This window comes from Lepisma saccharinum, chromosome 7, assembly GCF_977018435.1.
Source record: "Lepisma saccharinum chromosome 7, izLepSacc3.1, whole genome shotgun sequence".
Classification (NCBI taxonomy): Eukaryota; Metazoa; Arthropoda; class Insecta; order Zygentoma; family Lepismatidae; genus Lepisma; species Lepisma saccharinum.
Genome location: NC_139235.1, coordinates 88,465,894 through 88,479,354, shown reverse-complemented (window position 1 = coordinate 88,479,354; position 13,461 = coordinate 88,465,894). Strand labels below are relative to the sequence as shown.

At 38.4% G+C, this 13,461-nt stretch overlaps 1 protein-coding gene across 1 annotated transcript; it reads left to right on the top strand.

The window, feature by feature from the left end:
* Nucleotides 1–1,941: 1,941 nt before the first annotated feature.
* LOC145990550 (pickpocket protein 28-like) lies at nucleotides 1,942–10,056 on the top strand. The gene is made up of 6 exons (XM_083126243.1): nucleotides 1,942–2,093; nucleotides 2,811–3,044; nucleotides 4,334–4,430; nucleotides 4,968–5,116; nucleotides 6,577–6,781; nucleotides 9,736–10,056. Exons 1-6 carry the CDS (start codon nucleotides 1,942–1,944, stop codon nucleotides 10,054–10,056), a joined length of 1,158 nt encoding a protein of 385 aa, XP_082982369.1.
* Nucleotides 10,057–13,461: the final 3,405 nt, after the last annotated feature.

Genomic DNA, 13,461 nt, shown 5'->3' with positions numbered 1-13,461 from the left:
TGTATACATATGTGGCTGACGTCCTAAAATAATATGTAAACCAAATTACAAGAATATACTTCTCTCTCTCAATACAACATGCCTCTCCTAAATGACACATTGAAATACCCCATTCCCACTGTTTCTGTCTTAGATGCCTCTATGGCGGTGGTTCTCAACTTTTTTTAGTCCGGGACCCACCTTGAAGGATATTACACTTCATGGGGCCCATAAGCATGGCCGCCGGCAGAATTACTTGTAGGGTTGTGCACCGAGTATATAATCATATTGTTTGCTAACATCGAGTACTTTAAGAAGCCCTCTTTTACGCTTGCTTAAACAAATTACACATACTTCATTATATAAAAGTAAATATGTAATTTAAAAGACTAATTTACTCCAGTCTAACATCTAACTAAACACATATGCTGAAATTCAGAGATGCCGGTAAAAAGCAATGGTAGAGCGGGAATAACATAAATGCAGAGTTTAGACTAGGATACGTACATTTAAGTTGTTAAAACAATATATCGTAGTAATTTAAATGTAATAGGTTCTTAAGACACAATAAATCAATTTTCGAGCCCGACTTCGCGACCCACCAAACGCCACCTCGACACCCAGCAGTGGGTCGCTTCATAGGTTGAGAAACGATGCTCTATGCTCTTTCTCTCTTCTTCTCCCCTTATTTTGTTATCTTTTCCTTCTCTTTTTTCCTCTCTTCTCTTCTCCCTCCCTTTCCCACATTGGCCTCTCCCATCATTCGTTATTGTACTCCAAAAAAGAGGCGTAGCTAGGATTTTTTCCGAGAGGGGCCCAAGTTTCACTTTAAAGGGAAAAAAAACAGTAGGTTCGAAATAACAACTTATAATGTATCTGTCACACATATATCAACCGTGACTACTGTTCTGAACTAATCATTATACAATTTTTGATTGTTTAAAATCATGTCTTAATAATATTTGGTTGAAAATTGTTTGTTATGCTGTCTGTAGTTTGGTGGCTTCTTTTGTGGCTTTTACCCCTGTTGCCTGTTTTCAAACCTGGATGTGTCCCAGGCATTGGCAACCATTGTCAATTCGCTGATCAATATTTTTAGAAAATTTGGCCAAATTTCGGTCCATTGAGCTCATACCTGGCCACGCCAATGTCCAAGATATCAAACTCTTCTACATAATTTATTTATTTGAATTGCAGTGTTCTATATTTTCTGATAAACATAAAACATGTGAACGGTAAAGTACATTGTAAATGTACACAACAGAAAGTATAGTTACTAAAACAATGCATTATTATAATAATACTTAACATAAAATATCGGACTATCCAATACAAAAATAGCCTATGTGAAGACAAAAATTCTGTAGATCGTATTATCTTTACACTAAACACTTCAGATCTGAACCACCACATGCAAAACAAAATACAAAGAGATACTAATATAATGCATTATAATTTACATAAAATTTTAAATTAATATAACCACAGTAAAATTCAAGGATGGAAGATGTAACTTCAAGACATAACCTACGAGCTTTTCTTAATTGCATTATAAACTACAGTGAATTAAAATTCCTTTTGAAACTGAAGTTCCCATTCGTTCTGAGTATTTGAATGAGTTCATATCCAAAACAAAACATTCGGTAAATTATTAATTAACATTAGCATAATGTACAGTCCCTGTTTATTCACTTATGTATCAAACATAATACAACAATTTACAGTATTCAATATGTGAGGAAATACATTAATTTATGTCCGTGATAACATACCCAAAGTCTGTAAATAACTGATACTGTACAAAGTGCATTATGTTCTACCCTATCTTTGTCCGAAATCAATTACATGTCAAAGAAAGAAAGGAGAACATTAAACAAAGCTATGTTCTTTTCACAGGCAGCTCTGGCACGGAATCGCTTCAGACTTTCTGCGATTAGACCACGACGGAGCATCAGAGCAAAGATGCTACAGAACAGCAAGGATTCCTCAAGATGTGGAAATGACTGCACGAAATCCCTAAGTCCCGTTGTCAATTACTTCAGGGAATATTGTGAACATTCCAGTCTTCATGGTCTCAGATATCTTGGAGAGAAGGATTTGTCCACATCTGAAAGGTCAGTTCCATTGCAGAAAATTAGAGCCAAAATAAAATAAATTATACTTTGGTAAGTTCTTTGTAACTGATCAGTGGTGACTGATCCATGTTGAATTGTTGGACCTTTAACCACTGTTTTAAGTTTCCATATACCTACGTTTCAGAGACTTGTACTGTCCCCATTCTCAGGGTAGTGTGCTTGTATCTAATTAAGCGTTATTAAGTGTACTCAACAGTATTTCCCTTTGGGGGGGGGGGAGGATAGATTCGGAAATGTGGAACAAAAGGAATATCCTAATGCTGTTGGGTTGATTGAATATTATACCCACACACATTTAGGCCTCTCACTTACAGTCAGCAACAAAAGTTTCTTCTTAGAAATTGAAGTAATTACTTTGAATCGCTCGTGGTGACCCCGAAGGAATTTCCGAGAAATCTACTGAACCAAAAAAAAAGCACAGGAATGAAGGAAACGATCAAATACTACTTAAAATATTATTGCACATTATTAATATATTTCAGTGATTTTTCTCTTTTGCATGTTTTGGCTGCATAATAAGTCACTGTTTATTGATGGACAAGTTCCGTTGTGTGAATCGAATAAAAAACATTTGTTATATTTTCCTGGTGAGAAAGAATTTTTAACGTCATTGCCAGGTTCGGTCGAGTTTGGTGGGGAAAATTCCCTAAGCCCTGCTTTAGGTTACTTTATCCTGATTCTGCTCTCTCTTTGAAGGATTTGTTGGTTGTGTTTCCTGGCTCTGTCGTTGGTGGCGTGCGTGTACCTCATCAGGCAGACCTATATAAAGTGGGAGACATCCCCTGTGATTGTGACATTCTCTGGGAACACGTTGCGGATCTCAGAAGTTCCTTTTCCAGCGGTCACGCTCTGCACAGAACTCAAAGTGAACAATTCCAAATTCAACTTGACGGAAATCAACGGGCGGTTGGACAGTTTGACCGATGCCGAGTGAGTGAAAAACCAATTTGAGCCTCCTTATTCGTTGTTTTAAGAAAGTGTATTCCACTTCAGTATCGGAAGCTAGTTATTAGCATTTCAAATCATTGCACTCTCTCGCTCTATGTATCTATCTGTCTCTACACAGCGGCGGCGTTTGGGGGGGGGGGGGGTGGCACTTCATCCACATTTCCCCGCACTATACTAAACCTTATGTACAGTGGGATCCATGAGTATTACCGTGCAAATTGTCCATGACTATTTTCATTAATTCTTCTCTTACATCCTGTGTGTTTTTAAGCCATGGATTTTTATGTATGTTGGTACAGAAGTTGTTAATAGCTTGTTTTGAGTTTTCTTTTAATTCTTGAAGCTCTTGGGTCAAATAAATTGCACGAACATGGTGATGGACAATTTGCACGGTAATACTCATTTTTCCCACTGTACCATAGGGAAGTAAAATGTCATTGCCCCTGAAAAATTAAATAAATGCCAAAAAAGGCTGGAAAATGAAAAAAAATGCAAAATAAATACAATGTTTTCTGGTTCTAATAAAAGGGAAACGGATTACTATCAGGTTTAGCATTCAAGGCGCAGAGAAGATAATGTTTTTCCATCAATTTCAAATCTCTAGTTATAACTTAATTATTACTATTTATTTAATATTAATAAATACTTTTGAAATACAACCAATACTCCGTAAACAATTTGGTTCTAAATATTGACTTGATGTATATTAATTTATATTAACCATAAGAATATATTATAACTTCGGTATTTTTTAAAACTCTACTTGTGCATGTGTGTGTTTATGTGTGTGATATTAATATAACTTCTACAAACTTTTCAACAAATGTTCTGTTTTGACCGATTTTGAGATGTTGTTTCTCTCATTATATATTATTATTATATATTATTAGTAAATCAATCAGATCGATTTGGACCCGTTAAATCCTTCCGATGTGCGGTCATGTTTAGAGATAATACTATTAATAAGTATAACTATCTCTTGTTTTTATTTCTATTTGTGATGCTGGACGCTATTGTAAGATCGACATGGAATAGGAATATGAAATTGCTAGATAATGCACTTTCTTTGAACGTCAGTGTGTGGGTAGTAAGCTACACACATATTCTTTTCTTTTGTCCTGCTTCTTTAATTTTACTTTCTAGTTCACTTTATATTTTCGCTTATATGTAGAAAGGGAGAGAGAGAGAGAGAGATAAGTACGCAGTCAGAATGAAAACAAAGTAAACAAATAATTTGTAGCATTTGCTGAAATAGTTCACTTTCATTTCAGGTCCGTGAACCTTTCAAAGTTGTCTATGATATGCGATGGAATTCAAGGCAACGACGAAGAAATCTCAGATGAAGAAACGATTAAATTCTTGGTAGAGGTAAATATCAGCCAATGTATTTCAATTATGTCCATATATACCTCCTAAGAAATATCTTAGATTGATTGATTGATTTGCTTTAAAAACAAAGTGAAATAAACCAAACTAATAAATATGATAAATTATTTCATAATAATTATAAATTATTACATTCGAAAATAATATTAGATGCGCAATGTTAAATATTAATGTAAAATATATTTCATTTTAAGGACTATTTTCGTGGTGTTATTACCAAGGTCAAACAGAGATAAACATTTAATATAATAAATTTCAGGAGATTTATTGTACTTACGCGAAAGAATTAATGAAGAAACATAATATGTTAAAAGATATATACGTATAATATTTTCTAAAAAAATAAAACAAAGTGCGATGCTGTAATATATTAACAACTGTAATATTAACTATGTACTTAATTATGAACGCACAAAGCCATATAAGCTATCCAAAAATTCTTACATTCTCCGTAGAGTTAATCATGTACATGTATATATGTATGTATATATAGCTATAATGTAAGAGAATTTCTTTCAGGTTGGGATATCTTGTGACAACCTTATAGCATACTTTGAATTCATGGATGATGATACACCAGAAGAAAATATTTTCTCTTTCTTGACTGAGGAAGGTATCTGCTGTACGTTCAACATGCTTAGTCCAAAAGATATGTACACGGACACAACGTAAGTGTCCTTATTGTTCATAAGTTATATTTGTGTATGAAGTTTTTGTACTTTCTTTTTATTTCCAGCATTTTAATAATTACAACAATGTGATGTTATCAAATTTGAGATTGGAAGCGTTTAAATTAAGGCCTTACATTTTGTATCTGTTGCATATCTCGTTTAATGACGCTTGTTAGATTTTCTAACATGCTTTTATTGTTAGCCAACACAATGTGTTGTACTCAGAGCTCGAAATGGAGATTTGTACGAAACGGAACGTTTTCTTTACGTTAACATGGTGCTGTCATTTTTGCCTCTGATTACTGCCGCGACGAGGCTAACGGATAGTGAAATGATGCGCTGTATTACAATTAATAAGAGTTAATATTAAAGTATGTACAGTGGGATCCATGAGTATTACCGTACAAATTGTCCATCACCATGTTCATGGACTTTATTTGACCAAATAAGAGCTTGAAGAATTAAAAGAAAACTCAAAACAAGCTGTTGACAACTTCTGCACCAGCATACATAAAACTCCATCGCTTAAATACACATAGAATGTAAGAAAAAAAATAATGAAAATAGTCATGGACAATTTTCACGGTAATACTCATGGATCCCACTGTACATAAATATCAAATAATATATTGGACACTAGTCTTGTGGAATTTTCTTGCCTTTTAAAATTTAAACACACGAAAATCGTGAATGGGTAGTCAGCTCTCCAACTGGGGATACTTCTGTCAGAACAGTCGAATCCGCAAGACACGACAAATAATAATAAACAAATATAAAAGTAAAAACGAGAACCACAAGGCACGATAGACGCCATCTGGGACAACAACGCATCTACACTTCATATGAAGAGAATAGAGTGCATCTTTATTTAAGAAGGTTATATATGTACTATTAAAGAGTAGTATAAATTTAGTTCACTCTTGAAGGAAAAATATAGTGAACCATCTGAAAAAAATCAAACGAACCGGAATGGTCTGTTGCCATTTGTAACGAGAAGGACCAGGAAGGTTCCAGATATTCAGGAACCACCACATTGTTCCGGTCCGCTCCGGTCTAATTCGAGGTTTCACAAATTAGCATCATGTGTAAATAAGTGTAACTTTAGTCGTACATATGTAACAAATTATATTATATTAATATATAACTAAAGTGATATGATATGTCAGGCGCAACCGTGGATTGTAGCTTTCTTACAAACCTAGTTTAGCCTCGAGAAACTGAAGAAGGAAACCTCATGCAAGATGGCTGGCCACGGGATTTGAACCTCTCACTTTCGGAATGCGAGTCACTCTGACTCACTATGAATTGATATGAAACATTTGCTACACATTTGTAGTGTTGTCTCTGTATTCATATTCACCTCTACAAGAATAGTTATACTTACGGTGTCGTTCAGAATGTGTGTTAGGTTTGAATAGCATAGATGTGCTATACAAATGTGATTAATTCGTTTACAGGACCGTTTACAGTCTGGCTGAACATAAGTATTGGAAAAGAGCGAGAAATTGGACTCTGGATGGTGGCTACGATACCCAAGATTCCCTACCTGTTTATCCGCATCGAGCTTTGGGGTCAGGCATGAACAATGGATTGCGAATCACAATTAAGGCCAACGTTAAGGAAATGGACAAAACATGCAGTTCACCTGAAATGGGATTTAAGGTACGGTCACCGGCAATAAATATGAAATACTCGCTTTCCTGCGTTATGTGTGTTGCCTAACTCTACGGATGAATATGTTGACGGAAAATTTGCCTAATATTATATTTGCTTTGGCTGTAGAGTGAGATATGCATAAGTATTACCAAGCAAATTGTTCATCACTATGTTCATTCTCTTTGTCTTCAAGAATTGAAACGGATCGCGAAACGGGTTGCATAAGAAAAAAACATTTCTTTGGTGATTCAGAGAAATTAATGGAAAAAGCCATGTACAGTTTGCCGAGCAATAGTTGTGCATTCTACTACTCCGTTTCTGACGCAGCTCGTTGCAATTTTCTTCCAAGAACACAAACTTGTCAAATATACTGAACTTTCTTTTTTGTTTGTTTGTTAGAAACCATGTTAATACATTCAGATAAATCATATGTTACATTTTTTATATATTTTCTCACATTTATGAATATTTTTCTGTAAAGAAAAAGTATACATTGTAATGACAGTTTCTAAAAATATTTTCAATAACTAACATAGAAGTAATTAATGAAAAATCACCGAAAATCTTTTTCTTGGGATGACACGTGGAGAATCCAGGTCTACGTCACTGCGGGAGGGTGGGTTGCTGTCATGCGAGCCAATCAAAATCTTCCCAGTGCTTCACCCAAGCCCTGGTTACCTAGCAAGAGAAAACGTTTATCACGGTGTTGCCGCTCATCTGGCGATTGTTCCTGCGATCCGATGGAGCAGTGGTAGCGTCGTCGCCTTGTAATCAAGGTGTCCCGGGTTCAATACCCGGTGGAAGCACATAGTGGTTCGGGGCATACTTTAAACTGTAAGTCTAGTCCCGACTAGCCTTACTGTGAATAAAGTGGGCTTCAACCACCAACTCAAACCAACTCGAGATGACAATGTACCAAAGAGGTCATGCACTAAAATAAAGAAAACCTTCGGTAAAGGAATTCCTCTCAAAGGCCAAACGCGGGAGATGGTTTGTTCTGTGCGCAAGTATTTTGAGCAAGAGAAAAACAATGGAGGTCGAATCATTTCTGGAAATAAAGTTCTGGACAGGACTGCTGCTGCTGTCGGCGTGTCTAAGAACACTATTGTTACCATAGGGAAAGAAAAATATTACGTGGTGGAAATAAATCAATGCGAGGCTTCAAAATTGAAAACCCCAGGCAAGAAGAGGAATATCAGTAAACGCGTGACAAATTTAGGTACCTTTCAGCAAGACGCTATTCGTCGCCATATTTACTCTTATTATAGGAGGAAAGACCATCCCACTGTTGGGAAACTGCGCTTTTCGTTGAAAGATTCGGTACTTTTTCAAGGTGTGGGAAACGTCTTTAAGGACAGTCATAAAATCTCTGGGATTCTCCTTCAAAAAAAATAATGGACGCAAAATACTAATGGATAATACTTATCCTTTTTTATCCATATTTTAAACAAATGTATATAAAGTAAAGTATGGAGGCATATGGGGATGTGGAGGCAGGGCTCCACACATTCTCGACCTCGACCTAGGCTATATTATGGAGGTGATGTGGTTCACCGACCGCATTTACCCCAGGTTTGCCCCAGGTACTCACTTGGGCAGAGTCGACCCCGGAGCCGCTCGGGATATTTGAAAAAGTTCCACAAAGCACCGTGGGTGCAAAGTCAGACGCCCCACCAACTGGACTTTGTGCAATTCAATTGCGGTATAATTGAAAGATGGGCAGACTTGAACGGCGACTTCCGAAAGAAATGGTTATTGCAGGTGTATATATATTAAATATTTTCAGAATGGGTTGAAAAGGTAACCTGTAAACAATGTTCGTTTCGTTAATTCGTTCATGTTGTAAGGGAGATGGAAATGAAGAGAGAAAAAAAATAACACATTTCATCATTGTTGTTCCTTTTCATAACAAGTTTTCCTCGACACGTCGTCAGACGGCTGCACCGCACGATATGGCAACACCGTGACGCGTGTTCCTCCAGAGCTCTCAATACCAAACTAATTTTGCGGCAGGTTTGACTGCCAAATCCGAAGTGGAATCTTCGTAAAGAATTTCCACGTCATGCACATAAATGGTTCAATGCTAATTTTAAGAGAGTAAGCAAAAGTGCAACTTAATATGACACGAGAACAAGTAAGATTCAGCAACGTAAAAAACGTGGCATCTATCGGTTGGTAGATGACATGGTGTGATTATAGCCAGTCGTTGATTTACAATACAACTGCATACTAAACGACGGGCTATACCATCAACAGTCTTATTCGACAGTAAAGTTGAAGTCCTGATTCGAACGTCACTTTACTTCAAAGAAAGTTCCGAAGGATCAGTTTCCTCTGTTACAGGAGTAAACACGTCTGCGTGGAGCCCAGTATATTCTCAAACCTCTCTCACCAATAACGTCCGTTTTATCTTGTCACGTTCACGTAGAGTAAATGAGGTGTTGCCATTCAGTTTCTTTAGAGATTACATAAGGTGAGGTTGCGGTTGCGTTATCTTTGCTAGGTTGAGTTATTGTGTTTTCCTATTTTTTTTATACAATGTCGAGACCTTGAAAGTAGAGCATCGCAGTGAATGAATTGATGCCTAAACACTGCAGGTAAACAACAGCGCTTTTCAGAAAAACACGTAAGGCAAAGTTCCCCGTGCATATAGCACCGTGCCATGGAGGCAGATTTAGGAGATGTACAGGTAGGGCTCCACACATTCTCGATCTTGGCCATTTTTAGCCTCCAGGGTTGCCCTTGGTACCTATTGATTTTAAACTGGGTGAGTCCCAGAGCAGCTTCTCAGAAAAACAGGTGCTGGCTAGAAACCAGATTCGCATCCGGTCGGCTTTCTCTCGAGTTGTGTCAAGGTCACCAAACTGGCTTTCGAATCAGGATTTTAACTATACATGCACGACAGATTATGCCCGTGACTCATCCGGAAACGGTTAAAAATGTTTTCGTTGTATTTCTAGTTGGCTCTTCATAATCCAGCCGAGAGGCCCAGCATGTCAGAAAAGTACCTGAAGCTCCCGGACAACCGAGAGCTGGTGGTTGCCCTCAAACCATCCATAATCACAACCATGGACAACCTAAAAGGTTACGCCCCTGAGAAGAGAGGCTGCTTCTTCCCGGAGGAAAGGAAACTGCGGTACTTCAAGATCTACACGCAAGACAACTGCGAATTCGAGTGCAAAGTCAACCTCACTCTAACGTTCTGCGGTTGTGTGACTTTCTACATGCCACGTGAGTATCTAGGCACCATAGGTGGCGCTGGGATCTATACTCTTTCGTAGGAGTGCGTGAGACGATGCCGCGCATAACGGCAAAGAGGGGGAGAAAGCAAATCCGGGGATATAAAAGTTATGTGCGCTGCTGAAAACGGCTGGTAGCTGCAGCCACTTTGACCTCTCCATTGAATCCCTCTCATCCGTTCATTGGTCGAGAGTTACCACTTGGGCAGAGACCTGTTTTCTTTCTCTTGCTTCGCAGACTTCCGGAGCAGAGTACAGAATCTGCTCTAGGCTCTAATATTGTACTTGCACTTTTTATATTTATCGTCGCTTTTCTGCCATGTTTCGTTAATCGCGACGAAATTGATGAGCGATATTTAGACGTAATTGGTGAAGGGACACTCGCAAAGAATATCCATGTCCAGGCCGAGACTCGAAATAGGAAGATTTGGTAGCAAGATAGAAATTGACCACTTAACGCGTTCGGTCATTTAAGTTGACCACTTAAGTCATGTCGGCCACCAAGATTAATATTGAAAGTTGCATACTACTCTTCGGTGTACAGTGGTGGAAAAAAGTTCTTCCCCATAAGACTTTAATGGCAGTAAATAATGCCGGAAGAGTAGGCAACACACATTGCACCATTAGGTGATCGGGTGATTCTGTCTGTCTCAAGAGCAACTAGTCTTTCATGCAAAAGCCAACAGACACAGCAAATGTAGGAAAGTCACGTGACTTGTCAAGTGGAATGTTGTTCATCAGAAAATCGCCTTTTCTCAAGCCAAGTCGCAGAACCGACAAGAGCTACACGTTACATGTCCGAAAATGATTTGTCTAAAAGCGATGAACGAAACGCTAAAATAATTATTGCCTTAATTACAAAGGCTACTGTAGTATATGTGCCGCGGTAGCTCGGTCGTTAGGGCGTTTGATTACCATGCAAGAGATCTGAGTTCGATCCCCGACTGGGGAGAATTGGCATATTGTTCACCTGTTCAAGTGGCTCCAGCGCCCACCTAGCGTCGTACAAAGTGGGTACCTGTAGGAAACTCAGGGGGGTTAAAGGCGGCCAGAAGCGTGGTGTTGATCACATTATCCCCACCTTCGGCAGTAACAAGAAAGTGTGGGGCCCTATCTCCACACCCCCTACATGTCTTAATGACTTGGTGCAAAGCACACGGTAGCCCTTTGCTTTTTCATTTACTATACGTCAGATTTTGTCGGAACAGAACTTCCCAATCTCTACGTGAACTTTCTTCCAAGTTTCGTAGGGTGGCCTCCCCGATGGCGCAGTGGTAGTGTTGTCGCCTCGTAAACAAGAGATCCCGGGTTCAATACCCGGTGGAGGCACATAGTGGTTCTGATCCCATTTTAAACTGTAGGTCCAGTCCCAATTAACCTTAATGTGCATAAAGTGGACTTAAAACAACAATTCAATCAATCAATCAATCAAGTTCCGTAGGGATCTAAGTAGACTCCAATTTTTCTTGACACAATTCATCCATGTTATATTTCGTTATAAAAACCACGGCCGATATGCTGTGTGTGTGTGTGTGTGTGTGTGAAGGGAGGGTATAATTCAAACATGTGAGGTGGTCCTTTTCCCACTACTCCATTGTCCGATTCTTCGTATTAAAAATAACTCTTAATTCCACACACTGAAAATGTAGCACTTCCTACATCTTAGCATGCAAATATCTAGTAGCAAAGTAATGTGTAGGCACATTGTGGTTCGATTAGTCTTACTGTGCATAAAGTGGACTTAATACACCAAATCAACCAACCAACACAATCCCGTTATTGTCCAGATTATCGAATCCAGAACCTTCGTCGCGAATAACATAAGCAGGAAGACAATGAGAAATTACCGAACAGAAACAGAACCTAAAACCTACAACGGATAGATTGGATTAAGTCGACGATTCAGCACGCGTTCTGAAATGAAGAAGAATACGAAAGTTGAAGGACCTCGATACACACACACACTTTCCCTCCCCTTCTTGAAGAGAAGCCTTTACGTAGGCCTTCAAGGCCACGACGAGAAAGTGTTCTACATGCAATGACGGGACCATAACATACGTCTAGTTTGATATGAAAGCTGTGTTCCTCCTTATTTCCTACCTCATTGATAACAGGAAGACGGGATTCGTCTGCTAACCCTAGTTTCGTAGAGCAGACGCATATTTGCCACCGTTTGATTCAGTGACCTTCGCTCGTATTTAGCAAGAGTGAATGACTCGCCAGTTACCTGTTGCCTGTGAACTTCTAGTACAAGAATAGATATTTCGTTAGCGTCCGTAAGTTATATCAGTTAACGTTCGAATAGTTTCCTAATGGTTACGTTATTTATAAATTAGTTCTCGAGAGTGAGCTTTCTATCTATCTGGACAGGGGAGGGGGGTTATACAGCCTCTGGTATTATTTTATTTCCTGAAACAAGAAAAAAATCGAAGACGCACAAAGAGTCTTATAAGAGCAGTTAACAAAAAGAAAGAAGAAATAAATTATTGTATAGATCGAGTGAATAACATTCTGTCACGGGGTCTTCTCGATGGCGTAATGATAACGTCGTCACCTTGTAATCAAGAGATCCCGGGTTCGATACACGGTGGAGGCACGTAGTGGTTCGTATCCCATTTTAAACTGAAGGTCCAGTCCCATTAGCTTATCTGTGCATAAAACAAAAACTAAAATAAATTGTCACAGTGTAAGAAAATTTCATGTTCAACCACATACGAAACAAAAAATAATAAGTTATTCCATGTTGGAGTTCACGTCTGTAGCATCTAACCAACACAATAATGGATCGCAACATATTTTCTCAGATCCATTTTAATTATACGTGTATGATAAAATAACAGAAGTAGAGGAAAGAGAAAGCCAAGCGAAACACGGATGCCTTCTCCAGAATTTCAAATTTCGTTCCGTAAGGTTCTGGGTTGAAGTCCCGGGCAGGCATGACTCTCTTGTTCTTGCCCTTTTTATCTGCTCTATTTCATCATAAATCGTCGTAATGGTTTACCTACAGGGGAAGAATAATGACAATAATTGCCAATACAAAGCTAATAACAAACAGAACAACTCAATTAGGGAGATGTCAAGAAAGAAACAAGACTTGACAGTGTCTTCGTCTCTCGGTTTCTCGAATTGAAAATTGCTCTTCCCTTCTCGGTTTCGACTAGTTAAATATTGAAATCGAAAACGTATCTGAAGATACATATATTTCATATATACATCCCGATTTTGTAGGAGATTTCGTGAGAGATGAAATAAGTACTCTTCGATCATGTTTATTTTTATTATTTTTGTTACGTAACATCACTTTTCTTCCCAGCCGTGGACGACTGACCATTCCATGAAATTAATGAGGAAATACTAAAACTCCAGTGACAAGGACGGTACTCAAACCCGGGAACTTTGGTGACGAGATCAAATGTCGACCACTTAATGAGCTTGCCCACCGAGTCT

What these genes read in the sequence shown, in the direction of transcription:
- LOC145990550 (XM_083126243.1), top strand. Translation starts at nt 1,942, where the DNA reads ATGCTACAGAACAGCAAGGATTCCTCAAGATGTGGAAATGACTGCACG. An exon ending in CGATTAAATTCTTGGTAGAG is followed by an intron (nt 4,431 to 4,967) that starts GTAAATATCAGC and finishes AATTTCTTTCAG; the next exon opens with GTTGGGATATCTTGTGACAA. An exon ending in CACCTGAAATGGGATTTAAG is followed by an intron (nt 6,782 to 9,735) that starts GTACGGTCACCG and finishes TTGTATTTCTAG; the next exon opens with TTGGCTCTTCATAATCCAGC.